The 26,443-nt window shown below is 49.5% G+C and overlaps 3 protein-coding genes across 3 annotated transcripts in view; 2 read left to right on the forward strand and 1 right to left on the reverse strand.

Moving 5' to 3' along the window:
* The window catches only part of C5H4orf50 (chromosome 5 C4orf50 homolog), a 105,383-nt gene extending 88,115 nt beyond the window's left edge, over positions 1-17,268 (forward strand). The window contains 1 exon segment of the mRNA XM_057503223.1: positions 13,853-17,268. Within this exon segment, the coding sequence (XP_057359206.1) occupies positions 13,853-13,957 (105 nt within the window). The 3' untranslated portion in view covers positions 13,958-17,268.
* The window catches only part of EVC (EvC ciliary complex subunit 1), a 209,692-nt gene that overhangs the window by 45,786 nt on the left and 137,463 nt on the right, over positions 1-26,443 (reverse strand). The gene's annotated exons all lie outside the window — the stretch shown is intronic.
* Positions 25,736-26,443, forward strand: part of CRMP1 (collapsin response mediator protein 1) — a 68,342-nt gene continuing 67,634 nt past the window's right edge. The window contains exon 1 of the mRNA XM_036921155.2: positions 25,736-26,208. Coding sequence (XP_036777050.2) covers positions 25,828-26,208 — 381 coding nt within the window. The 5' untranslated portion in view covers positions 25,736-25,827. The remainder of the gene's footprint in view (positions 26,209-26,443) is intronic.

Below are 26,443 nucleotides of genomic sequence, written 5' to 3' on the forward strand. Positions count from 1 at the left end.
CACCCACCTCCCTTCCAGCAGCAGTTTCACCTGGTGTGGCCCTTCCCGAGCCTGCTGGCACCAACCTGTGTCACGCTCCCAGCAGCAAGCCCTGCAGAAGGCACTCCCACTCAGCGTGGTGAGGGCTGACCCAGCTGCGTTTCACAACGTGACCCCATCAGGGTGGTGGCATTAGAAAGGAGGCTCTGGGAACAGAATGATGGTCCTTTCCATTCACTCTTCTGCCTTCCAGGGAGCCTTCTGGGGGCGTCCTCAACCCAGCCTCCTTGCAGGGGCTCAGTAGGGCTGTGTGAGGCACCGAGGCAGATGAGTCCCCTTAAAAAGGGGCAGGACCCCCATACCAGCCCCACCTGCTCCTGCCTCAGTCCACTGCTTATAAGGAATGAGTGAAGCAGACTTGATGTGTCACCCTGACTTAGCACATCCAGACTTCCAGAACCTTCCTGAACTTCAGTATCCATGGAAACTGGCACTGGATCTGCCAGTTCTCCAACCTGGGGCTTCCTCTGAACTGAAAACAGGCCTCAGAGTCAGGGACGGCACACCCAGCTCTGGAAATGGCACAACCGAGGGACCCTGAACATGGAAGGGGAGTCCTGAGATGTGATGTCAGCCCCGCCCTGCCCTCACCGATGTCCTCATCTGGGGGAAAGACTAAGGTCCATCCTGACTAGGAGCTGAACAGCAAATTCGCTTTGAAAACTGCCAAGCCTCATGGACTTTGAGCAAGTCCTTGGCATCTCCAGTCTCTGTTCCTCCATCCACATCGGGAGGCCTGTGCCGTGCTCTGGACCAGCGGCTCTCAGCCCTGGCTGCACATCAGGACCCCAGGGGAGCTTGGAAACCCCAGGGGAGCTTGATGCCTTGGGTCCCAGGCCCAGAGATTGTGTCCACTAGGTCTGGGGAGCTGGGGCTTATCACTTTTGAAAGATTCCCAGGACATTTTGACATGAAGCCTGGCCCAAGCACCCTCTGCTGATGTGGGGCCTCCTGGGTCGCTGGGAAGCTCTAGGAGCCGCTTGCAAAGGAACCATATTCAATGCGGAAGGGCCACGGGAGCTGTTGTGCCTTTGAGTGCTGGAAGCAGCGACAGCTGTTTTACCAGCCACCTGCTGAGATGCGATTTGATTTCTCCTGGACACTTTCTTCTGAATGACAGGGCGAGTGGGGGCCAGGCACAGTCCACAGGGGCCAGCACAGAGCAGGGCCCTAGGTCGTTACAGATGAACTGCAGCCGCCTGAGCCATGCGCAAAGGCTTTGCCGTGGGAAGAGATTGGGTTCTTAGTATTTTTCTTTCCAAAGCGGGGGCTGTGAGCCAGTTGGAAGCAGAGCTACCAAGATTTGAACGCTAGCTAACCGCTTTCGAGATGGGCGACTGAGGTGCTCAGCGCCATGATTCCACTTCATCCTCTGAAATGGGAGGCGAGGCAGGGCCACCTCCAGGGCAGTGGCGGGGGAGTCACCCAAGCCAAAGCCGGCATAGCTCACCGTGATGCCTGCGGTTGGTGCGCGATCATGACTGCCACCCCTGAGAGGAGAGATGCCCGCTGACGCTAATTGTCAGGGAAAGGTTGCAGCGTTCTTTCTTTTGTCCTTGGTTGGGTGTTTCTCTTAAAAGAAAGATGGTTAAACATTAAAACTCAAAGCTGAATGAAGAAAAGAGAACTCGTTTGAAAGGCTCTTAACCCAGGGTGACATCTCATCTGTCCAGGATAAGTGGCATTCATTATTTAGCAATATTTATCGTGTGCTTCCTACGTGCAGGTGCTGGGCTCAGTGTAGCGGCTCCAGCCGTAACTGAGGCGCACAGCCATCATGTCCACACGGAACTCACCGCAGGCTTAGCTGGTACATAAATGCTTACATAAGAAATCAATCTATTTCCATTATTGTAATTGCCGTGAGGTATGACAGGGATGCTGGATGGGGAAACATCCAGAGGAAGTGACATCTGAGCTGAGGTCTGAAGGAGGGGCAGAGACGCTCTGGGTGCTGTGGCGGCAGCATTCCCGCAGAGCAAGCAGCACACACAGGTCTTCGAGGCAGGAGAGAACCTGGCTACTCAAGGGCCCGCGCGGAGGCCTGGGTCCCTGCCTGGCAGTAAGCACAGGGGCGGGTGCTGGGAGGGATGTGGCCAGGGACGTGGATGTGAGCTGGTCGTTGGGGGCCCTGTGGGCCAAGGCGGGTCTTTGCGTTAGGAAGTGCAATAGGACGCCACTGGGGACTTTTAAAGCAGGGGTGTGATCTGTCCTGGGGTTTTTCAGGGCAGCTGCGCAGGGTCATGAATGGTTGTGAGGAAGGGAAGAACCGGTTAGGGAGCCCCAGGGTACTGTGAGTGTCACCAAGGAGCTAAAAAGGCCAACTGACAAAATCATCCTGTTCAGGGAGAACGGGGGCTGCAGGTGATGGTTGGGGAAAGAAGGAGCTTGATTGGACAGTGCTGTGTCTCAGGGCCCACCCATGTTGCTTCACCTGAATTTTCACATGATACACAAAGAGGGATTCTAACCCACAGCCAACCACTCTTCCTCCTGCACAGTAACTAGCCAGGGCTGCTCCCCTCTGCTGCAGGGGAGGGCTCGTGCCAGGAAGCCTCTCCGGTTTTGCTCCTTGCTGTTGAGTGTTTGGGGTCTCCTGTGTCTGGGTGCTGCTGCCTGGACCTTCATGATGACAGAAGCGACAGTGTGGTTTCCTTCCCAAATGTTGCCCTTTCATTATGCGCCTCACCCTTCAGGCCCTGGAATCATTTTTCTTAGTGATCATTTGTGTCGGTTGGGCCCTGGGCTCTCTGATGAATGGCCGGCCGTATCTCGCTATACTCTGAGCTGATCGTGCCACTCACCCTGGGTCTCTGCGTGGCCTGCAGTGATTTACAGACGTCTCCAGACAACCTGGGCGGACGGAGACCTGTGCTCAAAAATGAAATGCCCCCCCTGGGGTTGGGCATGTGCCTCAGGGCCCAAGGAGCAGACACGTGGTAGACCTCAGCGGAAACAGAGGAACCAAAACCCTCCACTTGCCTGCATTACCGGCCCAAGGTTGTTATTCTTTTTTTGAAAGATCCCTGATATTTTTTGGCTATGCTTTCCTGCATGTTTTATTCTACCTTAAGGCAATGTTAAAAATGTCTAGCTTTTGCAATACTTGGCTGCCTGAGCAGGACGGTATGAACGAAGCCACCTTCTCTCAGGGACTGGCTCTCACTCAGCCTTCCCTTTGGGCTGAGGCTTTCTGGGGACGTGAGGTGCTCTGTGGGAGTCTGAGCCTGGGAGCGAGGCAGACCTGGATTCAAATGTTGGTTTTGCTCACTTTCCAGCTGGGTGACTTTGGGCAGGTGACTTGACATCTCAGTTTTCTCATCTATAACTTGGGGATGAGAATACAACAATCATAGGATCAGTGAATTACCCTGCAAAAACAATGAGGACATCTGGTAGAGCAGACACAATATAGGTGGTCTGGAAATCCTCGGTCTACTTTTGTTTGGCCAAGTTCTTATTTAGGTCCGCGAATTCTGAACCTAGGCAGGGGCCCTTCTAAGAAAAAAGGCAGCTCTGGAATGCCATCCTCCTTGGCCTGTGTGGCAGACCTATTTAGGGCACCGTGCCACGTCCCCCAAGCCTGACTCTGTCCTCAGCTGCAGTAAGTTGTTCCACACGAGCTCAGGCCACCTTGCGCCCACCTCAAGCCCAGGTTTGATTGGCCCACAGCCAGACAGACGTCTGCCCCAAGCAGGCCAATCAAAATTCTTCTAGGATTTTTTACTCTGAAACTGGAATGGTCTCTCTGGATATGAGCCTCATAGTAACTTCGTGCAGTGTCCCTGTCATAGAGAAGGAAGGCAGTGCAAAGTAAGAAAGAAAAAAGTGGCAGCCAAGGAGAAACAGAAAGGTGGTGAGAGCTTCCTGGCTACAGCTGCTCACCCTGCCCTTCAGCTATGGGAGCTGTCCTTGCCAAAACTCCCATTTTGCCTAAGTCACCTCAATCTGGTTTCTAGCACAGGCAGTTAAGTTGTGCATACAGATATACAACCTAGCGTATCTCAGTAAAATATTTAGTTCTAGGTATAATGTATTGCCAACAGGTGTGTAAGTATGGCCCAAAAGGAACACCCAGGAAAAATAGGAGAAGGAACTAACATGACTGAGTTTCCAGAATATTCCAGGCACTGAACTCACCACTTTACTTACATATTCTAACGTGAGGGAAGAGTGAGTCCAGAAAGACAAATGTAGCTGCCACAACAGGCTACCTCATCTCGCTTAACAAGGAGACAGCTGCAAGGCCTCAAGGCTGGGCCGGCATCTCAGTGATAACCATCAACTACTCAGTGGCTTTCTACCCTTCAGATCCACTGTCCTCAGCTTATTGGGGTTTCTTCTTGGTGATTATTGCTTCATGGTCACAAGAGAGCTGCTGCAACTTCAGGCTTCACATCTTTGTCCCAAGAGGAGGGAAGAGAAATCTTTCCCAGATGCCTGCCTCTAACTGACTTTGCTTTGTGGCCATTGGCCACATCTGCCCATAAATGTGTCCCATGGCCATTCCTATTTGAGAGACAATTTCTATCTTTTCAACCTCGGGCTGGGAGGTGGCAAGGGAAAAAGGGATTGCGAATACCTGGATTGGCCGACACCTGGTGTCTCCCTAGTAGCATGAGCACACACGGTGTAAGAGCATGCTGTGTCTGGGAATGGCGGGCACTGGGTATGAGTGGACCTTAGAGCTTGTGGGTAGGGTAGGAAATAACTGATGCCAGCCGGCAAGATGAAGGAGGGCCCGCGGTGGCGACGGGGGCCCCCAGAGGCCAGGTGGAGGAGAGTCAGGACTAGATTTACACTCAGGCACGATCACCCCGGCTATTACCTGGATTGTGGTTTCGAGGAGAGTCGACTGGAAGTAGGTGAGAAGGGAGTTCAGTGCCCATGCTGTGAACTGAGGATAATATTGCAGGCTTAGAATTTATAGTAACTCCTTTCTGAGCTGCTTATGGAATGAAGGCAGTGACTGGACAAATGAGACTAAACTAATACTCATGAGAAATAAAGGAGAATTTGTCCTCCTGGGGAATAGCCTGTGGCACCTACACCCCAGTTTGGCTCTAATGGACAGCCGCATTTCCCTGCATTTCTGTGCAAAAGCAAATCCCAGGCCCCATTAAGCTCCTGACTCCGCCATGTAAAACCAGCTCAAGGTTCCATCCAAGGGAGGGTGAGTTCAAATTACTTTAACACTATGGAAAAGGACATTAGACTCTCTAAATATAGCTAACAAGTGAAAAGTAAGAGGTACCATTGTACATGTCCCTTCCTATAGGTCCCCTGGCTTTGAAAGAGAGGTCATAACATTCTTACATACCTATTGAGAAATTCAAATTATGAAGATTATTACAAGTGATGTAACCTTATTACCAAAAAAATAGAAAATAGAAAAAAGTTAAGAAAACATTAAAAACCATGCAATCAAAATCAATACAAACGTTTTGGTCATGTCCTTTATTATTGTTATGGGTAAGTTTCCCTACAACATTCATAATCATAATCAATGCACAATTTCATGCATGACTTTTTCATCTAATCTCATAGGCATTTTCCTCATGCTTAGGTAATCATCATAAACCTCACTCTCCATGGTTACATAACACGAAATGTTCTTGACCCTGTTATTGAACAATTGAATAGCTTCCTTTTTTCCTGTAATAAATAACATAATTATATAAAATATGTATAATGTATATATAATGTATATAAATGTTTGTCTTTATAGGTGGCTATTTCTTGGAGATTGATTCTCAGAAATGGAATTACTGTAATCTCAAAGGGAACAAACATTTTTAAAGCCACTGATACCTATTGCTCCTTCAGAAATTCAAACTTGTGGTAAAACCTAAAGACAATGTGGGAAAAAGCCCTGCTTTCTGCATCCTCTCCCTTGACAGCCTGTGGGCTCGGTCATTATGTCTGTAGACGATTTATTGCCTTATTTCTAAATAGGATCAATAAGCCCAGGAGTCCCAGTGTAATGAGATTCAGAGGGGCCTCGACTCATGAACAAATCCATCAATTAGACCGGAATGTTAAAAACAGTGAAAGTGAAAATGGCCACAATGAATCTTGATATTGAAATACAGATGAGGGCATTCTGGGGGGAAAAGCATTGCATCCTTATCTGCATTTTCTGGGTCCCATATGATCAGGGAGCTCATGGAAACTGAGTGGAGTTTCACCTGTCTCATGGTGTGTACTCTTTCCACATCACACAGCGGCACACCCATCTCCACTACCTTACTCAAAATTTATTTCAAGCATAATCATCGGATGTCTGCCAGGCTCTGGGAATTGTGTAAGGAGCTGGGGATATGGCTTCTCCTCAAGGAGCTACATAGTTTGGGGTCTCCATGATCTGTCACGTCTCAGCTGCTAGCTCTGCCATTTGCTAGGCCCTGAGTGGTGCCTTCCTCACACAAGCCCTGTGAGATGGGTATTATCACCGTCATTTTACAGATGGGGAAACGAAGAGACATATTAAGTAACATGCCCGAGATTACAGAGGCAGTTAAGTTATGAAGCCAACGCACTTTGTTATCATGTCTCTTTATGAAAAGATAGGCATGATTCTTTAAAAGTAATTTGGTGAAGCTGCTTAAAATGCTTTAACACTGATCCCAATTTCTTTTATTGGTAAAGTTGTATCTACTGCAGTTATAAAAGCATTCTGTTCATACAGTTCTCTCCTATCACTTCTGCAAAGTTGGTATCCTTCTTTCTTTCTTTCTTTCTTTCTTTCCTTCCTTCCTTCCTTCCTTCCTTCCTTCCTTCCTTCCTTCCTTCCTTCCTTCCTTCCTTCCTTTCTTCTCTCTCTCTCTCTCTCTCTCTCTCTCTCTCTCTTTCTTTCTTTCTCTCTCTCTCTCTCTTATGGGCCAGCTTTCCCCACGTGCACACAGCACAATGGGGTGCTGCAGCCGGCTCCCCCTGGCTCTCGAGCTAACTGGGGGCACCTCTTACCAGCTCCTCACTGATATGCCGTTGGTGGCTTGAAACCTGCCACGGTGGGAATGTTTACACCACCCAAACTGGTAAATGCTAAAAAATCTGGTCCTTTTATTTTTCCCCCCTTAACATTTACCAGCTCACCAGTGGTTCCCCTTTCCTGTGCCCCACCAGGGCCTGAGGGCAGCGGGTCACCCCTTGATCTTTGCACCCTGTGGCAGACAGCCTGGCCAAGGCTGCTCTGGGCAGGTGAAACAGGGCAGTTTTCAGGACAAGAAAGTGTTCCTTTCTTTCTGAGGAAACCACAAGGTGGCCAGGGGCACCTGGACCCAGTTCTGAGATTCTGAAAAGGGGCCCCTCTCTGCGAGTGGACCCAGCGTGGGGTTGTAACTATGCATGACAGAGCTCGCCATAGCTTTGGTCACATTCTAGCAAGTCTCATTTTAATTCCATCAGTGATGAATTTCTGAGGTATTGTGATTTTTAATAAATATCATTTCTTTTTCCTCCACTGTTCCTGGCCCTTAACTCCTAAAGTCCTTGGAATTTCCTAAGTGTTGAGAGTGATGAAGGTGTCTTTTGTTGTGTTAATGAGATGACTTTTGAACTGAAGCTAGTTAACCTAACCAACCCTGTGACTAGAAGGCTGGACTTGCAGTCGAAGCCCAGAGCCCCTGGGGAGAGGAGTGAAGCTGGAGGTTCAGGGCAATTGCCAATGACCAAAGATTTAACCAATCATGTCTATGAAATGAACTTTCCATAAAAACTCAAGAGTATGGAGTTCAGAGAGCCTTGGGGTTGGTGAACCAGATGCATCCACATGCTGGGAAGTGGTGCACCCCAAACCCCGTGCGAAAGAAGCATCTATGCTCACCCTGTGTACTTCTTCATCTCTATCCTTTATATAGTAAATTGGTAAATGCAAGCAAATGTTTAGAGTTCTGTGAGCCCTTCTATCAGATTAATCGAACCTGGGGAGGGGGTCACGGGAACCTCCAATTTATAGCCAGAAGCAAGGTGATGACCTGCACTTGTGGCTGGCCCCCACATCCTGTGGGACTGAGCCCTGAACCTGTGGGGTCTGATACTATCTCCAGGCAGGTAGTGCCAGAGCAGAGCTAAAGTGTAGGACATTGCAGGGAGACTGTAAGTTCCATGGCCGGGATCCTCACCTGCTCCTAACCTTCTCACCCACTGTGCCCATGCAATGATGTAATACTGAGCCTACTGCACAGCTGTGTGCTTGCATACCCATTGGCGATAAGCCATTTTTGCCTGAATTGCTGTAAAAAGAGCCCCACTCAGGGCTAATTGGAGAGGAGAGGCTGGAGGCCAGAGCAGAGCCTAGAGTGGAGGCAGCACCTGAAGCAGAGGCTGGAGCAGAGGCAGGGAAGGAGGCAGATGGGATTCTAGCGCTTGACTTGCCACCATGAGAATAAGGCTTGGTGTAAGCCCTTCCTACCCTCAGTGTTCTGTTGTCATTTTACAGTCTTACCGAATCCAGAGTGAACTTACCCAGAGTTGGAACCCCCTCCAGCTTGGAATTACAGACACCCAGTCAATGTCCACTGAGAACTAGAGAATTACTTGGCAGTGTTGGAAAAAACACACTGGAATTTCCCAACAGTCAGAGCTGTCCAGTGGCTCACCAGCACAGATGGTGAGTTCCCCATGGGAATATGTATCCAAGAAGAGTTTGAACAAATTCCATCCCAGATGCTTGATGGAGGGGGGCTTCTGGCTTTCAGAAGGGCCAGAAGACCCCCCAAGTTCAGAAGGCATAGAGAGAAAGGAGCCTAGCTCTGGGGAAACACCTGTTAAAGAAACAGGGACATGGTACCACTTCCAAGTTCAATAGAGACACCGACAAATGTAAAAAAAATAGACAGTTTGAGGGCAAGGCCTTCATCTTACATCCCCCTGAACCCCCTTGCCCAGTGCTGGGAGAAACTGAGTTCTGGAATGTGGGCAGGGGTGAGGCAGAGAGGGCAATGGCTGGAGGGTTAGGAAGCCATTTCAAGCTTGGCCATTATCAAGCCGGGTGATCACTGTGGGGTCACTTTCTCTCTGGGGATCTGTTTCCTCAGCTAATTACATGAAGATTCATTTTAGATAACTTCTTAGAATAACTAATATTCTAATTAAAACACCGTGATTCACACCAAACCTGTTTATAGCATATTGCAGATCACAAACAGCATTTAAAATATAAAATATACAAATTAGTGGCCAGATGGAGCAGACTGAGTAGATGTTTAAATTTTGAAGGCTTTTGTTTGGGGGAAAAAAAAAAACAACACACCATGAATTTTGCATTTGATTCCCTTTACCTGCAAGAAAATGCTGAATACTCTCTGAGGAAATATGTTGGAGCAGGCCGCATTCAATGGGAGTCACATTAGGTTGATCCGGGTTCAGTCTGTCCTGTGTCAGCACCCACCCTTCAGAAGCAGTTTTTCCTCCCCTTGGGCGCATTCACACATGTTTCTCTGTGGGCCCTGGAGTCTGTTGGGTCTTGTGTAAAATCCTAGCTGCACCACTTACCTGGGACCTTACGGTAATTTCTTTCTAACTGCAGTCCTCCTCTGTAAATGGGGAAAAATGCTAAGCGTGCATGATGGGAAGTCATGAGGATTGTGTGGCAACATCTGTCAAGGGCCCAGGGCGGTGGCTGACGTGGGGTAGGTGTGGTCCAGGGTTGCTGTCTCTGCAACTCATGGATTATTAGCTTCCTCCCCTGCTGGTCCTCCCACCTGGAGCCCTGGGTCCCGGGGCAGGTACTCCCACTTAACCCTCCTCACCCCCATTTACCCGGGCTCCCCTCCTCATGGTCCCAGTTGCTCTGCAGAGTCTGCTGGCCCTTCTGTCCAGCAAGCTCCTGGGGGAATAAACTGCATTAGTGCAAATCCCTAGCACCCAGCCCAGTGTCTAGTGTGCCATGGGGAGCCCAACACCTGCTTCATGGACTGAGCCGGACCTCACATCAGATGAGGGACGCATGAAAAGGGAAACTATTTCTGGCCCATCTGCTCCTGATGCAGTGTCGACAGAATGGAAGCTCCTAAACCCCAAACACCAAGAAGAGAAAGAGCCCGAAGGGAGAACCTTGGATGGTGCCCAGAGCGTAAGGAGCCCATGGGGCTGTCCCAGGAAGTGGGAGGGTTTGAATTTCAAGGATGATGAGAGAGGTGGGCAGGGCTGGATGTTACAGGGTCCTGGAAGTCTTTCTAAGGAGCCTGGCTTTATCCCAAGAGCAGAAAAAGACAGGGAATGGAAGCAAAGGAGTGATGTATTCAGCTTTCTAGTATTTCTGGCGGCTGCATGGAGAGTGAATTGGAGTGGGGCCACCTGGAAGCAGGGAGCCTGTCTAGGAAGCTGTCCCAGTGGGGGTGGCCTGGACTGGGGGGTGCAGGCAGAGGAGAGGAAGATGGAGCAGAGAATACCAGTTCTGGATTTCCAGGTGTTTTTAATCTGTGGAGTAGGTCAGGTTGGCATTGCTTTCGTTTACACATCAGAGTGAGAGATGGGGCAGTGACCCAGTGGTCCCCAAGTCTGGCCTTCCCGTCTCCTTTGTACATCCCCGCAGAAGGCTGTGTGATGCGAGAGGCCGAGTGAATGGTGTCAAGGACAGTCACTTCCACAACGGCCCCTCCCATACGAGTGCATTCTCTCATCAAGGGGCTCCTGTCTTCACAGAGGTCTGGAACTAAGTAGGGCACGGACTAGTGTCCCCATTTTTGCCCTCATTTTCTGATACCCAAGGGCTCCCCCTTCCCATCATGTGGTCGTCTTCCTGCTGGGGATCTCCGCTGTCAGCTGCTGTACGCTTGCTTCCTTCACCCACTGGACCAGGAAGAGAGGCTGGAGCCAGTGGTCCCCACCTCGGGGTGGGTATGTGAATACCTGCCAAGGTTTATGGACTCCCTGCATCCCAGGGCTGGAAGGAGGCTTAGTGTTCCCTGGTTAAATGTTCCTCCAGATACCGGAGCCCCCTCTGAGGTCCCCCATCTGCAGTGCAGTGAGCTCTCCACTTCCTCCAAGACGTCCCGATGCCTCGGCCAGGCCCCCCCATAGCCTGGGCTGGGGAATGGCCGTGCAGAGGAGAGAGGGAGACCCAGCAGAGAAAGCCAGTTCTGAATGTCCAGGTGTTTTCTGACTTTCTCTGACTCTCCACAGCCACAGTCATTCTGTGACGCCAGTGTGCCATTCTGTCTGGATCACGGTTTACTGTTTCACCCACTCAGATGTGAGGCCCTTGAGAACAAGGATGCCTGTGTTGTATTCCTTCCAACATCCCACAAAGCCTTGAACACAGTGCCTGGCATATAATAGGTGCTTGGCAATGAGTAAAGAGAATGAATGGGCAGGTGAGGGGCCGAGAGCGTGGTCAGCTCTTTATCCTCAGCTGGAACACCCCCTGCTAACCACCTCCTTCCGAGCTGAAGTCATTGACCCTGAAGAGAGAGTGGCTCCTCACGTGGCCTGCTTTCTGTTCTTCAAATATGCCAACCTGTCCCTGCCAAGCCTGTTCCTACCTTAAGCCTTTCACACGTCTGTCCCTTCTGCCTAGGACATTTGGCACGCATTTCTTTCCATGGTTGGATTTTCCCTCTCATTTGGGTCTTAATTCAAATATCACCTCCTCAGAAAGACCATTTCTAACCACTCAGTATAGAATGACCTCCCCTGATCCTTCACCTCTTATCTCTCTGGGCTGAATCCTAAGTAATTACTTCAGATCTGTCTTCCAGTCCACAAACATCTCTCTTTATCTGTGTCCGGTCTACCATTTAACCTGCCCATTGAAGTCTTATATCAGTTACTATATTTTTTATTTATAGAATATATGTGACTATTGCAGGCATTCTTATTTTAAAGTCCTTTTTAGAATCCCTCTTACATGTAATCCTCCCATGGTGATTTCTCCCATTTAGGGTACCTGCTGACCACCTCTCAGGAGTTGAGTATCTTCGTGTTGTTATAATTTTTTTAAATGTAACTTTATCAGGAATTATCATCTGTGACTAACCCACATGGGCTATGGCAGGAATGCTATGCTGTCCATTAATCCTGGAAGAGTTGTCACATTAATTTCTTGATGAATGCAAGATCAATACAAGGATTTGGACATCAACCTCATGCCTGATATAAGCAAGACAGGATGAGTTCTTGTGTTTGGCACCACTCACTTGATTCCAGTAAATATTCTGCTTTGTCCTCAGGCTGAAGCATTGCCCAGCAAAGCAGTGCCCAGATGCCAGGTACTTCATTATGAGTTTAGTGCATAAGAATTGCCTGGCTTAATGCTTGAGCATTAACTCATTGGTAACACAGATTTCTGAGATCTGCCTCCTGGATACTGATACTGCAAGTCTGGGATTGAGTCTAGGAATCTGAATTCTTAAAAGTTCTCCATGATTTTGATGTATAGTAAAGTTTGGTACCAGTGGTCCTACAGGCTTTGAGACTGGAATTGAATTTATTTCTGTCTTGTTTATCTCCTTCAAATAAAGAGATTTAAAGCAGCTTGCAATATATATGTAAGTACATTTTAAAAAGTGAACCTAAAAAAATACCTATACAAACACAACTTAAGCAAGTGAGATCTGATTTTACTTACTCTGAGGCTGGGAGCACACGGGCTGGTGCTGTGGTTGGCACCCTTGCTGACGTCTATATCATGGATGTGACGTGAGCTGTGCAGGAGCTCTTGTCTGTCTCTGGAGACCCTCAGTGTTACTCCAAGGCCCCGCTCAGTGAAATCAGTTATGGGGGTGATAGTTGAACTGCAAAGGAATGCTGTTATCTGGTGGGGCTCCCATTCTGTAAACCCCCAGATCGCCCAAGGACCTTTACCGATCTGGCAGCATCCATGAAGGTGCTGGTGGGCCATGCCAAGCCATATTCTTTCATACTTCTTGGCCTCTGCCCAGGCCAATTCCTCTGCCCAGAAAGCTCCTGTTAATCTCCAAGTCTCCACTCAAACATCAGCACCTCCAGGCAATCTTCTTCCTCTGCGTCCTTCACTTCCTTCCTTCCTTGTGTTCTTCACTGGTTGAGCCTTACCGTGTTCCAGCACTGCCCTGGAGCTCCCCATCTTCCCTCCAGCCCACACCTGCCACACAGACCTTCCCAGCCCCGTCTCCAGCCATGCTGCCCCTTGCTTTCCTGCTCTCTCTCCGCACAGGCTTCTTGTGCTCCCACCCCCTCTCTGCAGGACCTTTTCACAGGCTACAGCTGTTCTCTGCCTGGTAAGCAAGCCCCCCACCCCCAACTCCTGCTGTCCCCACCTTGACTGGTACTTCCTGTCCCCCTGCAGTTGTCTCATCCTGCTGCCTTCTTCACAGTTATCATCTGGTACATAACATCTATTTTGTGATTCCTAGATTCCCCTGTCTCCTTGACCACACTGTAACCCCAGGGTCTAGCGCTGAGCCTGACATAGAGCAGGTACCCAATAATGTTGGTTGAGTGGATGAAGGAAGACAGCCCTGAGGACCTCAATCTCTTTCTTCCTTTGGATCAGTTGTTCTAAACCTTCTTGTGGCCGTTGGCCCCTTTGAGAGTCTCCTGAAACCCTCTCTGAACAAATATACACAATGACCCTTCACAAAAAAGTGTCCATATTATTTCAACATTCAGACACACCCCAAATAAAGAGGGCATTGTCTATGAATTCCAAGCTTAAGATTCTTTTCTAGAGAGAGAAGCTGATGAATTGTATACACATATGATTTAAGCCCACCACATTTAGAGACGAAATTAGAGGTCATCTTAAAGGCTTTGTGCATTTGGATGGCTTCCTGTAGATGCCAGGCTGGTATGTTTCCTTTAAGAACTCATCTTGCTCCTGTTGTTGCAGGAAGGAAGACAGCTCAGAGGCAAACACATCAAGCTGGAAAATATTACATCCCTCCCGACTGACCGACAGAGCAGAGGCTGCCGCATGGTTTGCGACCCGCTCTAGGAAGCTCCGTGACAAGCCCGAAGACCACCTCCCTATCTCCAGTCACTCATGGGAACATCCCTACTTTGAATAACACCAGCCAGGGGACTGAAGAGAAGGCTGCTGACTGGCAGGAGCCCATAGGTATTAGCGCAGGGTAGCAGTGGGGCCTGGAATTCCAAGGTCCTGGCCGGCTCTGCCACTCCTAAGCTGTGTCACTTGCCCAAACTACTCACCTACCTTAACTTCCATTCTTCATTTGTTGGAGGGTCCTAATGCCTACTTGACAGCTTTGTTCTGACAACCAAAGGAGCTAGTGGCTGTAGAAGTGCCCTGGACACTGTAAGATGCTTCCCACATGTCAGGGATCATAGTTGTGTATGAAATGTGATTCCATCTTCTCCCGTTCACATCACTAATGGTCTCTCTGGAGCACACATTACACTAACTGTTATGTGGCTACCAGAGAAGATGGGTAATGTGGTGCATAGCAGGATAATGGTTTTAAAAATTTCTTAGTAGTTTTCTTGATATTATAGAGTTCCTGCAGAAGCTTGGGAGGTTCTAACCTTGTAGAAACTTGTATACATGTAAGCACTTCCCTAGGGAGAGGGGCCATGCATTTCATCAAATTCTCATATGAGACTGGGGCCCCCAAGGGCCAAGCATCCCCTAGAGAGAAAAGATCCCATTAAGGAACCCAGAGACCCAGCTCTGCCTCTAACTTGCTGATGACTTTGAGGCCATCCCTTGGCTTCTCCGAACCTCAGCTCTTCATCTGTGAAATGGGTGCAACCACATGCCTTCCAGTATCCCTCTCAGTCTGACTTCTGATGTGTCTGTAGCTGCTCCCTGCTTTGTGTCCTCCATCGGACAGGGGACTCTTCCTGCCACCGCAAATACTGGGTTCCTACTGCATGGCAGGCTCTGGCCTGCTGGGAGGGTCCCAAGCCCGGCCTTCTGGCTTCCGGAGCAACAGAGAGATCTTCTATTCTAAACACATGTCACTTCAGACAACTGTGTCCACAGAGCCCCTGAGTAAGCACCGCACCCCAGCATGCCCGAAGCAGTGTCCCCATGCCAAGTCATTTGGCTGGGCAGATAAAGAGCATCATGGCCTGGAACACTGTGCCGCCATCAGGGGGGTTTGTTCCCTCTAGAAACACTTCTTTGTCAATCACAGGATTGTGAGGCCATCTTACTTGAGCAGCTAGAGACTAACAGGGATATTGAAATCTAAGCCTCCTCCAGGAAGGCAGAATGAAAAGCAGGCTGGGATACGGTGCAGCCTCGATGGGCTGAGTCCTTTCCTGCCCTTGCTGCTGTGGCAGAGGTTGGTGGCAGGAAAGCAGGCTGGTGGACGGGCTGCCCCGATGTCTCGGACCTCAGCAGAGCCTGGGCGGGCTCAGTGGGGTTAAGCGACAGACTGGCGCCATGACCCAGGGGACAGTCCGAGAGAGCTCTCAGTCCACAGTGGGCACACAGGCAGCCTTTGGGCCAGGTCTTGCTCATAAACATGTTTTGCCTGACTCACCTTTTTTTTTAATTGTAGTAAAACACACAAAACATAAAATGTGCTAACTTAAATTACCATTTTTAAACACCTAGTTCAGTGGCATTAGGTACATTCACATTGCTGGGCAACCACCCTCACCATCCATCTCCGGAACATTTCCATCTCCCCAGACTGAAACTCCGTCCCCATTGAACATTGCCCCCTATTCCCACTGCCCCACCCCCGGCAACCTCCATCCTACTGCCTGTCTCTGTGAATTCGGCAACTCTAGGGACCTCCTATGAGTGGGTCCTTCGTTTGTCCTTTGGGGACTGGCTTATTTCACTTGGCAGCATGTCCTCAGGCTTCACCCATACTGTCGTGCAGATGAGACCGTCCTTTCTTTGTAAGGCTAAATAACATCCCATTGGATGGAGAGACCACACTTGGTTTATCCATCTACCTGTCGGTGGACACTGGGTTGCTTTCACCTTTTGGCCTGTGTGAGTAATGCTCCTGTGAACATGGGGGTATAAGCACCCAGGTTGTATTTACTAATATGGGGATTAGCATGTGATATTTGAAAACCAAGAGATCTCTCATAAATATCTGAATTTTCAGCTTCACTTGGAAAAATAGTGGATCTGGCAACTCAGGGCCCCTCTCTTCCTGGCCACACTCAGAGTTGAATGAGGTCAGGCTGCTCCTTCCTAGACCCCGGCCCCCCACAGCCTTCTCCTGCCCTCATTATCTAACCTGCCCCGTCTGCAAAACACTCTCATGGTGTGGGTGAAAATACAGGGCCCAGAGAGGCCTGTGGCCCTAGGCCCAAGGTGTCACGGTGGGATGGTGAGTGACTGCTGTCACCCGAAAAGACCTGTTCAGGGCTTTGCTAGCAACTCTGCCACTGCCCGCCCCAGTGACCTTGACCATTCTGAGCCTAAGTTTTCTCTTTGGCAAGGAATGGGAAAGGTTGGTATATCTTCTCCAGCAGCCCCCTGGAATGACTGTAAAGACAGAGGTATGGATACATGGTACCTGCAATGTGGAGGGCTGAGGGAAACAACTTAGAGTTGGGGTATCTGTTTCCTCTTCTGCAGAATTGGAAAAGGGACTTTGAAGATTAACTGAGAAAGGGAAGATAAAGCGTCCCACAGAGGGCTTGGTGTCCAGCACATGCTCACACGGTACTTTGTAGCCAGGCAGGGCCACGTCCAAGGACTCCAAATCCCCTCAGAGCAGAGCCCAGCCGGAGACATGATGCCATGATGTCCTGGGGACAGGCTGCAGGGTCCACCAGCCTGAGTTCAAAGCCCACTATCCACCTATTACCTGCTGGGGCCCCAGGCAGGTCAGCTGCCCATCTGAGCTGCAAACCCCCAAGTTAAGCGGGGTGCTATCCTCACCAGCCCTAGGGGAGATAAGAAACGGAAGGTGCCTGGCATGTACTAGGTGTTCCACTGAGCTTATTCCTCTCCCTCCCTTCCTCCCCAAGCAGAAGTCTGCCTCTGAGATGAAAAAGATGGCATGTTTTCGGAATATTGGCCCTCACCACCGAAAAAAGAAGAAGAATGCTGTTTCTAGCCTCCCACTGGAGCATCCCAGGGCTCACATGTTCTTGGGGTTGAGGTTTGTCCCTCACTGGGATTCATCCATTCATTCAACCAGTAAGCGTTTATTGAGCACCACTAGGTGCCAGGCACCACCAAAGGCCCTGGCGGTACAGGAAAGAACAGAGACCAAAGCTCTTCTCTTTGCGAGGGATTTTCTGTCCGCCAGGCCGCCGGTCTGTCCACACTCATTAAGGGCCTCTTCTGAGGACCCTGGTCTTACCTTCAAGGCTCTGCTGCCGGATGTGAGCTGCCTCCATATCTGGGCACTGCCTGCTCCTCTGCCAGCCCCAGATGGCACGCTTGTCCTGGGCCCCTGATCATGTCCCACCACTGGTCTTTTTTGCCCACCTCTTGCTTCTGTACCTCAGTCCTTTCTGGAGGCCTCCAACAGGGGCCTCTGAGCAACTTGGAGGCCAGTGAGGCACCTGGGAAATCCTGAGGGGCCAGGTGTGGACCCCCGGCAGAGCCCTGCCTCTTTACCTTTAGGCTTTGAACGAAAAGGCAGTGTGAGTGGAGAAAGCTCTTGGCAAACTCCCACTCTCTGTGTGAATATACAGGGTTTGCCTTTCACATGCTAGAGGGATGAGAGGCCACCTGGTATGGGAGAAAGAGATTAACATATAAAGCTGAATCACTGGGCTGGAGTCCAGTTCTGCAACTTCCGACCTCCAAGATCCTGAGAAAGTCACCTCCCACCTGGCAAATGGGGTAATGAAGTACCTGCCTCAGCACCTGCTGGGACATTAACAGAAAAACTGGGTGGGAAGGCACTTGGCAGACTTGTGCATATGCTTCATTTGTGTCATTAATTCAATGCATACCTGTCACGTGCCTACTGTGTGCCCTTATGAACAGGGTGGTCGGTCTTACGACAATTTGGAAAGGGACCGCAGGCTAAGAAAGAAAAGAATTGCCTGTCAGATGGTTGTGCTGCACATTCATAGATTATGATTAGCAACAGCCAGCGAGTTGGCATGGCAACATTTCCCCATGAACTGCTAGGCAGTATACTTAAAATAGGTTCACCAGAGGTGTGGCGACAGCGGAAAGACGCGGAGGGAGCAGGGTCTGGTGCCCGTGTGCCTGGTGTGGGTGAGCCGCCGCCCTTTCCAACCTGGCCAGCGGTGCAGTAATGCCTGTGACAGAACCGGAGACTATCTAGTGTGAACCAACACCCTAGGTTTCCTCCATTTTACAGGAGAGGACACTGAAGCCCAGAGAAGTTAAGGGACAGACCTTTGGTCACACAGTCACTGATGTGATTGAATCTGGTCCTGATGTCTTTTATGGAAGATTTTCCAAAAGTGCCACAATGCACACTCTTCTGATTTGGAATTCTAGATCTGGGTCCGATTCAGTTCATTTTCAAATGGGTTACAATCTACATGGCATCCCTTAGCAACATGTTACATCAAGGCATTTTTCCTTTTGGGTGGAACACATGCGTCCATTTCTCTCTGGGGAAGCCCTGAATCCCAAGATATGGAAACTCACCTACTTTTTGGCTAGGCTAAGATAACTGCGGTTTAAATCCACCGCTCCACAGCCTACCCTATGAATCACTATGATGAATCACTATGCGATGGGATTGTTCTGTGAGTTTACTTGCCCATCATTGCAGAGGACAGGGACCCCAAATCCTTTAAAAGATGAGTTACTTTCTTTCTATTTGTGTTACTCAGCAATTTATTGAGTGAACTTCACAAACTTGAGGGGCCTTTTTACCTTCAGGCTGATGAGCTTCCTTTCAGAGATTCACAGCTCTTGTTTAATTCCAGGGTGAAATTCCAGGTCTGAAATGTGAAACTTTTTGAGAACTCAGTCAACTTCTGAGAATAGGGTGCTAGACATTTCTGACATGTTTTAGATACTCAACCTTTTTTTCTCTATTCAGACGGTGCCTTAACCATGGGAAGGGCTCTGGGGTGGGGAGGGGAGGGGAGGGGGTATAGCACGAGTTCATCCCCTCCCTCCACCTAGGCCCTTTGTAGGGTAGAAAGATTGCACTCTAAGTGTGATTCTTTATCCCGGGTACACGTTGGACTCACCTGCAGAGCTTCTTAAAAAAAAAACAAGGATTCAGTAACCTCTCAGGCCACATCAGTCAGGTTGTCTGGGGTGGGGCTCATATTTGTTTTTGCTCTTTGCTGGGAAAGAAATGTGTACTCAGAGTTGACAAGAGGAAACTTCTTATCTTTGGAATATATCTGACCATGAGTGGGCTTTGTAAGTTCACCTTTGGAGGTCCTTTTAAGCAGCCATGATCCTCATGAAAATGAAATGCATGGCTTGCTGTAACATTTACCTCCGATATGGCAGAACCTGGTTGCTGAGCTCTTGGAGGCTGATCATGGCAAAGTTACATAAAAGCTCAGATAATACATTGGGCGAAGCAATAGTCACACAAAATGAATCTCTTACATACAGTTGCTTGCATCCTAAAGTCTTCCAGAGCTAGATATTCCAAGATACCATGATATATAAATTCCCTAGTTCTATGATCAAACAGAAGCAGATGTCCATTCAGCCTCTGCACCAGTGGCCAACTATTCCTGCCTAGCTTTGAAATGCATTATTTGGTGCCTTAAGGAGGTGGAGAAGGAAAACCCCTTGGGCTTTGTTAATTTGTTTAGTCCTCTTCCTTATTTTATGAGAATTTCTAGAAAAACACAGTACATGCCTTGGATCTAAAACTGCTTTTCAGAAGCCAATAGGCTTAGAATGGAAGGTCGGGCTTTTAAAAATCCTATTTCATCATTCCTAAATCCTACTCTCGTTTCAGCAAGCACAGCTCCCATTCAAATCTGACTTTTGCATCCATGACACAAATATACTACACAGAGTCGTGGAAACACTAATGGGAGAATTGATACCATCAAAATAAGCTTGGTTCCAAAACCATTTGTTTATCTTTAAAGAACATCATGAAGCTATGCCCAGAATGGACTGATGACACCTTTATGTATTGGTAGAACAAAGGAAGAGCAAAAAAATGACTGGGATTATTAAAAATGACTGAGAACCTGATATCAACTCTGTATCATTCTTTTCTTTTTTAAAGTAACGTAATATAATACAATGAGTGTAAATATACATTGAACAGGATAGGGGAAATAAATACCTATGCCGTGATGTTATAACTATTAACTCAAAGTTTTTATTGAGACAAGGTTAAGATCTGCCTCTAGTAGATATCAGAGAATGAGTCGTGGGCCAGACGTACTGGGTCTGAACTACCACTCTGACTCCAGCTAGTTGTATAAGCTCATAGAGTGTACTTACCTCTCTGTTTCAATGTCCTACATGGAAATGCCAGGGAAGGTGTGAGTATGGAGGAGAGAGCATGTGTTTTCTAAAGCATGGGCACATATTATGCTCTGCAGATGTTGGGAGCCCTCCCTCAGCTTTCTGAAAACACCCAGATGTGTCTCAGTGCAATGGCTCGGCGTGTACCACCAACCTGAGTTGATTGACCAAGATGATCGCTCAAAGTTCAGGTTTGCACAGCCAACTTTTAATGATGAAGCAGTAAAGGAACTTGGGTGTCACTGACAAAGGCGGTGGATAAGGCTTGTGAATTCATTTTGGCAGAACCTCCCTCGTCTCCTTACTCTGCCTGGCTGAATCCTGGGCAGATATCAAATGAACACTGAAGCACAGATAACAGTTTGGAAACTGTACTTTCCCATTCGATCCCCAATGCACAGTAGCTCTACACGTTGCAATTGTATAAGTCTAAAAGGACTCCTACATTATATGTCTCCATTGATAAATACAGGGTCAGAATTTTGGCAATCCAGGTTCAACCCCTCTCCCCAGTAAAGAAGTGTTGGTTCACATAGGAGTGGTCTGGCAACATGAGCAGACTCCCCTTCCTTCTGTATGTCCTTCAGGAGGACCCTCCCTTGGGTCCAAGAGCAGTGGCTATTCCCAACTCCTGCCCACAGGGACGTGCACAGAGCAGTGAGTTCCTGGAGATGCTCATTGGATTTCTGACCAGTTGTGAATTGGGCTTAACACTCCCTTCTGGGTTTTCAGGATTAGCAATGATTGCTCATCTTCTGTAAAATAGGCTGGCATTTTCTCTTGTTACCAAGATGTATTTTTCTAAGCTACTTAAATGTATAATTGTGCAATTTTGTACATTAAAATGTATGCTTTTCCACAATTAAAGGTTTTTTTTTTCCCTTTCGAATGTTTTACTTCTTGATAGTTCATTACAAACTGTTATAGACCCTGACACAATACAAAAAGGCAGCTCTCGATTTTGGGTGGGGAATAAATGACCTTCTCATAAGTCAAATCCACTTTGCACAAATAATGAAGTGATTTCCTTTATGACCCATTATGGGCTTGTATTAGTTTATTATTGTTCCTTTAACAAGTTACCACTAACCTAGGAGCTTAAAACAACACGTGCTTGTTATCTTACCATTCCGGAGATTCAAAGTCTGAGATGGGTCTCACTGGGCTCCAGTCAGAGTGCGGCCAGGGCGGCGTTCCTTCAGGAGCCTGAAGGGACGAGTTGCCACCTTGCCTTCTCCAGGTTCTGAAAGCTGACTGCTCGTTTCGGCTTATGCTCTCTTCCTCCACCTCAAAGCCAGCAGTGTAGTATCTTCAAATCTCTCTCTGACTCTGACACCTGCTTCCGCTGTCACATCTCCTTCTCTGGTTGTGATCCTCCTGCCTCCCTCTTGCACTTATAAGGACTCTTGTGATTATATTAGGGCAAACTGGATAATCCAGGATAATCTTCCCTTTGCCAGATCCTTAACTTTATTACACCTGCAAATTCCCTTTATCCAGGTAAGGAAACACATACAGAATTTCTGGGGATTTGGAACTGGACATCTTTGGAAGGAGGGTATTCTTCTGCCTACCACAACCTCCTATGAAATGATTTGGAAGCGGCAGAAAAAAAAGTGGACATTTTAGAATCAAATGGGCCTGAATTCAAACTGTATCTCTGCCACTTGCTGGCCATGTGACTTTGGGAAGCTTGATTAGCTTCTCTGAGCCTCTTTTCTATTTTCCAAAATGAATGTAATAATCCATTCATTACCTGCCTCACAAACTTGCTAAAAGTATTTTATACCTAACAATAAACTATAATTCCCTTTCCCTCAGTTTTGGAAAACATTTTTTTTTTTTTTACAACTGATGTTCTTTTAAAAATCTTTTTTTTTCTTTTTCCAAAAAAAAAATGCCCTGATGAAGAATATTCTGTCCTCTTTCTGCTGCCATTGGACGTGCCCTCTCTCTGTTCTTTGCTCCCACGCGGGAAGCCTTCATGATCTGGTAGGATGGGGGCTCCTGCTTCTCTTTCACCAAATGTCATGGTTTAATTCACTTATGAACACTCCTTCCCCGGAGGACTGAAAAGGAGGATAGGTTGCAGAAAGTCATGCCATCCTCTGGACCCAGTGCACTTTGTTCAGGTTTCCTGGGCTTCCTGCTGTTGGCCTCTGCCAGATGCTGCTCCCTTTGGCCTTCCTGCAGGCTGGTGGGCTCATTTCCTGATGTGTACCCCTGGCTTTGTATCCTGCCTGCCTTTTCCTGCTACACTATGGTTACAGGCCTTGAATGAGATGTTGTAGGAGGGACTCAGACAATCCAGAGTTGAATCTCGGTATGATCACTTCCTGGCGGTTAATTTGAGCAGTGGGTTTAAGGTTTGTCAGTCTCAGCACTCCAGCCCAGAAACAGAAGTAGCACTGTCCACTGCATGGGGCTGCTGAAAGAGCGGATAGTGTGTAAAGCAGAACATAAGGTGTGGAAATGAACAATGTGTGCCAAGACCCTTATATACGGTAGGCACTTGGTAAAAGTCAGATCCCCTCCCCTTAGGTGAACAGAGGGGTGGTGAGGAGTAATAATATAAAGTGTGTGACACACAGTGGACACACAAAATGTATGTTGGATGAATGCTGAATGATTAGTTGCCCAAGGTTGCATGAAGGACAGGATTCTAACTGAAAAATCTAGATTCCCCTAACTTTACCTCCCCTCTGCCAATGGGACTCCTTTAGCCAGGATTCTTAGGGGAGGGCAAAGGGTGCTGGTGGAGATGCAGACACTGGGAGCAGACTTCTGTGTTTACATCCTAAGTGGCATCATTGATCAGCTGTGACCCTAGGCAAGTTGCTTTTCTCTCTGGGCCTCAGTTTTCTCAGCTGTACAGTGAGGCTAAAATGGTGCCTACCTCAGAAGTTCTGTGAGGCTGAAAAGAGTTACTGTATGTACAGTGCCTACAATGGTCCCTGACATGTAGTAATTCTCTGTAAGTGGGAACTACTATTATCTTTTTTTTTGCTTCAGCATAAAGATAACCTTTTCTCTCATTTGTGTCCCTCTCTCCTAGTCTTGAGAACCGCCCAGCCCTTTCTCACAATGGAAAGGGTTTTTTTGGAAGGTAAGGATCCATTACCAGGAGCATTTAAGCAAAGCTGGAGGAGAGATTGTCTCTTCAGGATGTTGAGAGCAGATTGAAGCATAGATTGTGAGAACTGACCTCAAAATTTCTAACTCAGATTCTAGGATTCTCTGATATTTTTATGTGTTTAGTTACTATGAATATCTGTGGGCCTTTAGAATAAATTTCTAGGTGGTCTTCAACATGAAATTTTCTTTCCTGGACTGTGCTGGGATTAGCATTTCACAGGACAGATAGAAGTTTTCATTGAAAACACTTGCAATGACATCTAGAATCCTCCATACCTCCAGAGGATTATCTGTCACAGAAACCCATGCAGGGTGACCGAGGACAAAAGGAAGGAGGAGGTCAGGATGGGAGATGGGTGGATGGAACAGAATGGATAGGGGGTTGGTAGTCTCTGTTCTTATTTATGGCCAGTAGTCTCCCCTCTACTATAATATATGCTTCTTGAAGGCAGGGACTTTATAAATATTCATCTCTGTGTTCCCAGCACTACTTTCTTTCCTAAGCACAGGAAAGGGACTTGCTTAGTGCCCGTTGAGCTCTAAGCCTGGCCCACCAGCAGTGGGATCAGCGGCGTTGGGCGGGGTCTCCACCTCTCCCTTCCCGCTTCCTCACCTGCCCAGCGGGGAAGTAATAATATCTACTTACTACACAGACCAGCTTGTTTCAGAGCTGAAAGACAGCAAATGCGGGGAGTGTCAGCTAAGCTATGGAGCTCATGTCCCGAGAATCATCAATCCACGGGTTCCAGCAGTCACGGGAGGCAGAGTGAATCCGACCCTCTGTCTGGACCGCCGAGAGCCAGTGAGGCCTGGTGCTGAAAGGACAGCTCCCCATCCGGGAGGGGCGGCAGGGAGAGGCTCTGATGCTCCGCGCTGGGGCCCCCCACCCAACCGCGATGCCGCGGGTCTGGACTTGCCCGCGCAGAGGGAGTCGGCAGCTGGCGGTTCCCTCTGTCCAGAAAGAGCAGCTGGGACTGCGAGGTCCCCAAGGACTCCTTAGGACCTTCTGCCTGATAATAATCATGGAGAAATGAGGGACAGTGTGTAGGGGAGGCACATGAAGTCTGGCTTTGAAAAGAGGTAGAGGGGAGCCCCAGCAACGCGACCTTCAGGTCCCCACACCGTCCACCTGACCCTAGTAAGGGGAGGCCCGGGATCCCCACAGGTTACGAGCTCCTGGCCCAGTAAGGGTCGGCTGTGCCTTTAAGGTTGTGGGAGATGACCCTAGAATGTGGAATATTTGCCTGGGTGACTGACCGTACCTATTTAAGCTGATTTTTATTTCTGGTGTGAATGTGTGTGTGGGCGTCCTGTCGGGGTTTATGTGTGGAGTCACTTAGTGAGTTTGCTTTTGGTGTGAGCGTGTGAATATCTCTTTGTTGTGTGGGCGTTGCAGGAGTGAATATCGCAAACGTGCGTGCGTCACTGGTTCTCTGGCAAGAGTGTGTTTCTCGTCGGCCTGCATGTGGTCCTACATGTTCTTGCCTGGCCTTAGCATCCTTCCTGGCACTTAGCGCAGCCCAGTACTCCTGTGTGTGTCTCCTCTTCTTTAGAATGTCAGCTCCCAGAGGGCAGGGCTTTGTCTATTTTGTTTATGGCGCTGTCCCAGCACCAAGAACGTGCTAGGTAGCAGCGGGCACTCAGTACAATAGTGCTGAATGAATGAATGTTGTGTGATATGTGTGTCTCTCCGATTGTGCAGTTCATCTGGTTTGATGCTGTGTATGAACCGCGTTGGGTGACCATGAGAATGTCTCCGTGTGTGTGTGTGTAATTGACTTGGAGCAGGATTTGTATGTCTGTGCAAAAGTGTCTGTGATGCGCACAAATGAGCTATGTGTGTCTGGGGATCGTGAGTATAACCGCCTCTCGTGTGTGTGCCAGCAAATTTGTGCATTTTCACGTGTTTATATGGCGTAATTGTCTGGTGTGCTGCTGCGAACCTGTGTGTGGCTCAGGAGAGTGTGTGTGTATGTGTGTGCACGCTCGTGTGTGTGCATGCATGCGGCTCCCACCCCTGCTCCCCTCGCGCCCTGCGCTTGGCCTGGGGGCGGGGATTGGGGGTGCGGCGAGGGCACTGCGGATCGGCTGCCAGCCCTCTGCGCTGCGGCGAGGGCACGTCACTGTCCCTCCCCGCCCTTGCCGCCTCCCGGTCCTTTGTAGCTGGCTGCTGCGCTTGGCGGCAGCCGCCCGCAGGCCCCGCCCCGCCTCACGCCCCGCCCCGCCCCGCCCTCCCGGGCCGCAGTCGCGCCTGGGCCGCCGCGGGCCCGCACCCAGCGCGGAGCGCGGCTCACGCGGGCGGGCGGGCGGGCGCGCGGGCTGGCGACCTGCCTTGGACCGGTATGGCGGACCGGCGGCGCGCCTGGAACACGGAGGACGACCTGCCAGTGTACCTGGCGCGGCCGGGCAGCGCGGCGCAGACCCCGCGCCAGAAGTACGGCGGCATGTTCGCCGCGGTGGAGGGCGCCTACGAGAACAAGACCATCGACTTCGACGCGTACAGCGTGGGCCGCCGCGGCTCGGCGCGCACACCGCGCAGTGCTGGCCGACCCGACGCGGTCGGCCTGCCGGGGCCCGGCGGCAGCGAGGACACCGCCAGCGACGTGAGCGAGCTCTCCGGCTCGGCCGTTAGCTCGCCGGGCGAGCGCGACGAGCGACCGCCCGCGCTGCGCATCCGCTGCCCAGCGCCCCGCGACCTGCCACTCGGCCGGGACAATGGCCAGGTACCCTCAGGGCGCGCGCGGACGGGACGGGGGGCGGGACCCGCGGAGCCGCCGGAGGGCAGGGACCGGCCGGCGTGCAGGGGCGCCGCCACCGGGCTCGGGAAGGCGGGAGGGCCCCTCCCCCACTCCGCACACATCTGGTTCGGAGAGGGTTGGCCAGCACAGTCCCTGAGACTCCACGGGGTCCTGGGGATCCAGTCCCACGCTTCTCTTCTGCAGACGGGAGAGCGAGGTG

This window comes from Manis pentadactyla, chromosome 5 (assembly GCF_030020395.1).
Source record: "Manis pentadactyla isolate mManPen7 chromosome 5, mManPen7.hap1, whole genome shotgun sequence".
NCBI classification, from domain to species: domain Eukaryota; kingdom Metazoa; phylum Chordata; class Mammalia; order Pholidota; family Manidae; genus Manis; species Manis pentadactyla.